We start from the raw sequence: 3,106 nt of genomic DNA, 5'->3' as shown, positions 1-3,106 counted from the left end.
AAATTTGTCAGTAACAACCCATTGTTTTGGTCTTGGTTGAGCTTGTTTGTTAAAGATGTTCAAGCTTTGCATTTTGTTTTAAAGCAACAAAAAATGTGTTAATTGTGTAGCCTACACAGACAGATGTTGTGCTAAATGTGTTAAGAGTTCAGTCCAGTCCGGAAAGTTGTTAAAAGTATTGAAGAAATTGTCATAGCAATCACAAAAAACTGTAAAATGATAGTGCCGTCTAGTTTGGTCAAAAACATACAGCTAATGGTTTAATGAATCTTCATTTGGACATCCTTAGCAAATACAATACAACACGTCAAACGTTTAGTACAATTATGACCAGGTTGCCATTTGTGAAAAAAACATCAAAACTCTCCCTTGCAAAACCGTGGATATAGTGCCAGGCAACACTTCAATATGCACTTCCATATTCAGTGGAAAATACAACGCTTTCAAGCCAGAGAGCTAACTTTGAGGCCAAAACGAAATATTTTCACTCAGGAAACAGGAGACATTAATACTAATGTCTTAATTCAAACCAGGATATTTTTCCTAAACTTAACTAGTTGTTTGGTGCCTAAACTTAAAGGAGAATTCCGATCGATTTCAACATGTAGCACTGTTTGAAAAAAAATATCATGCTGTCAGTAGCGAAACAAGCAAAACCAATCGGTGCTGTCTACACCGAGTTATCCTCCTGCAAGCGTAGCACCCAACAGGCTTAGACAAGGCAAGTTTTAAACATGTTTTTAGCTTTTAAACATGTTCAAAATGCCATTACCAGTGCCTACCCATGTGAAGTAATTGAAGATGTGACAGAAAGGCATACAATTTAAATAAAGTTTAACAACTTTTATGCCTTTCTGTCACAATTACTGCAGTCAGATTCACTGGTTGGAAGGAATCCCTGCACATGGCTAGGTACTGGTAATGACATTTTAAGCCTGTGTAGAGGCTAAAAAAACAGGTTTAAAACTTGCCCTGTTTAAGCCTGTTGGGGACAAAATCTAGCAGGAGGATAACTCAGTGTAGACTGCTCTGATTGTTTTCATTTGTTTCACTAGTCACAGCACTACACATTAAAAAAAAATTGAGCTACATGTTGAAATCAACTGGAATTCTCCTTTTAATTGTCATTTCCACACGATGCTCACTATTTTGTTATAAGACTGTAGTTTAAAATGCTTGTATTTAAGGTGCATCATATATAGTCTATTGGTGAAGTAGCGTTGATCACTTTGACATGTAATTCAACGTTCAATGTGAAGTTTACTGATTTAAGCAAATGACTGAGAATTACCACCACGGCATAGACGGGTTTGCGTGTAATTGTTAATTCAACCTTTCTGCAGAGAAGGGACGGCGATCTCCAAGTTTGGCACCCTTTGAAACAAAGGGATGGATGTCTGCTCATGACACAGCAGGTCAAGGATGTAGGAGAGCCAGGTGCATCCTAGAAGAAAATACAAAAAAGATAATACAATGTAATATAAACAATGAGTAAAAACGAGATGAGCCTATATAGATGAAATAAGATCATCCAAGTCCCTCATTTCCATATGCACTTCTCATCCAGCGCTACAGTGTAAAGCGCAGCATGTGCTGTCCCTGTGTGCTCACTGACCTGCTTTAGGGTAGGAATCAATAAGTATATCATCTGGCCTGGCCTGGAAGTTTTGAATCTTCTCCCAGTTGTCGGTGAAAAAGTGAGTCATGCAGACTCCGTGGAAATCGAACAGTTCTGGTCGAGAAATGACATCCATCTTTCAGAAGAGAAGACGAAGAAAAGCTAGAAAATATACAAAACGTATGATCATTGTGGAATCAAACTGAAGTCAGATTGTTTTGAAAAATTACTTTTACAAGTCATCGTGAAATAAAGGAGAGAAATGGCATTCACAGTGTGGTAATCCTAATTTTACTTCAGTAGAGGATCTAAATACTTCTTCCAACAATAACTATGAGTCTTACAAATGTTACCTTCATGTTGCATGTTGAGCAATTAACACTGTTAAAAAAGTCTGTAGGAATACGCATAGCCTATATGAAGTAATTTGCTGTGTTGATTTTTCACAGATGTTTTTCCTATTTTGCAAACAGAAAACAGAAATGTCCCTTAAAGGTACTAAGGATGTGCTTTAGAGATTTTTTTGCATTTGGATCAACAGTAGTGTCCCTTAAATTTAGTAGAAAAGGTACTAGTGATTTTCTGCCAGGAAACTTTTCTTTTTTACAGATTTCTTTCTTACAGTGAAGGATTGAGCCCCACTGGGGACATACCTTGTCCGTATTACTGAAGATGTCCTCCGACTGCTCTTTCCTGGTGTGTTTTCCTTTTCTTCCAGGGTGTTTCTACCAGTGTGTTAATAGTAGCCAAAGTATTTAACCCTACCGAGCCAACCTGTCTTGGACCTCGATCATGGCAAACAAGTGCACGAGACCAGACCCAGGTCAAAGCACACTGAAACAGGGCGTGCTATTGTTTGTAATTTGAAAGAGCACCATGTGATGGTGCCACCCTGTGTGTCTATACTGAATAAAAACATGAAATCGCAAAGAAAGGGAAAAGGACTTGCTGTGCTTTACACATTAGAGCTCTCCATGAAATGTGTGTGTATGGAAGTGAGGGGACTGAATGATCTTATTTTGTCATTAAAAGCTTATCCTATTTTAACTTGATTATCTTTTTTTCCTCTGTCTTTCTTTTAGGATGCACCTGGGTATCCGTGACCTACTATGTAATGATCAGACAACCATCGATATGTATAAAATTGTGTCTAACTTGAAGATCGTCGTCCCTCTTCTCCATCCAGGTTGAAGAAATATTCACATACTTATCATGCCCTATTTCAAAAGTCACAAACATGCAAATACTTCTTATTCAACGGTGATAATTTTCATTCTTTTGGTTTAATCAGTTAGCCTGGAAATCCAGAGTTCTCGCAAGAACACAATTTGAATTTTCCTTTGCGAGTTACTCTGGCATCCGCTAATGTTGCTCATTAACTATACCCTTGAAGTCACACGGGTGTATCTGTTATAGGCGGGCCAGAGGCGAGCTGCACCAATCACATTGGTGTATCTGAGGTAGGCGGGGCCAGAGGCGAGCTGAACA

At 38.4% G+C, this 3,106-nt stretch overlaps 1 protein-coding gene across 2 annotated transcripts in view; it reads right to left on the bottom strand.

Moving 5' to 3' along the window:
- Positions 1-2,416, bottom strand: part of LOC116697235 (cytosolic sulfotransferase 3) — a 10,010-nt gene extending 7,594 nt beyond the window's left edge. Inside the window, exons 1-3 of one of the 2 annotated variants that reach the window (XM_032528558.1) lie at positions 2,272-2,416; positions 1,616-1,780; positions 1,334-1,444 (exon numbers count right to left, since the gene is read on the bottom strand). In XM_032528558.1, coding sequence (XP_032384449.1) covers positions 1,334-1,444; positions 1,616-1,754 — 250 coding nt within the window. In that variant the 5' untranslated portion in view covers positions 1,755-1,780; positions 2,272-2,416. The remainder of the gene's footprint in view (positions 1-1,333; positions 1,445-1,615; positions 1,781-2,271) is intronic. The other variant, XM_032528557.1, reaches the window with a different exon arrangement.
- Between the last annotated feature and the right edge of the window lie 690 nt (positions 2,417-3,106).

Source organism: Etheostoma spectabile, chromosome 10 (genome assembly GCF_008692095.1).
Source record: "Etheostoma spectabile isolate EspeVRDwgs_2016 chromosome 10, UIUC_Espe_1.0, whole genome shotgun sequence".
In the NCBI taxonomy this organism is placed as follows: Eukaryota; Metazoa; Chordata; class Actinopteri; order Perciformes; family Percidae; genus Etheostoma; species Etheostoma spectabile.
The sequence above is the reverse complement of the archived record's forward strand: the minus strand, read 5'-3'. Positions and strand labels throughout refer to the sequence as shown.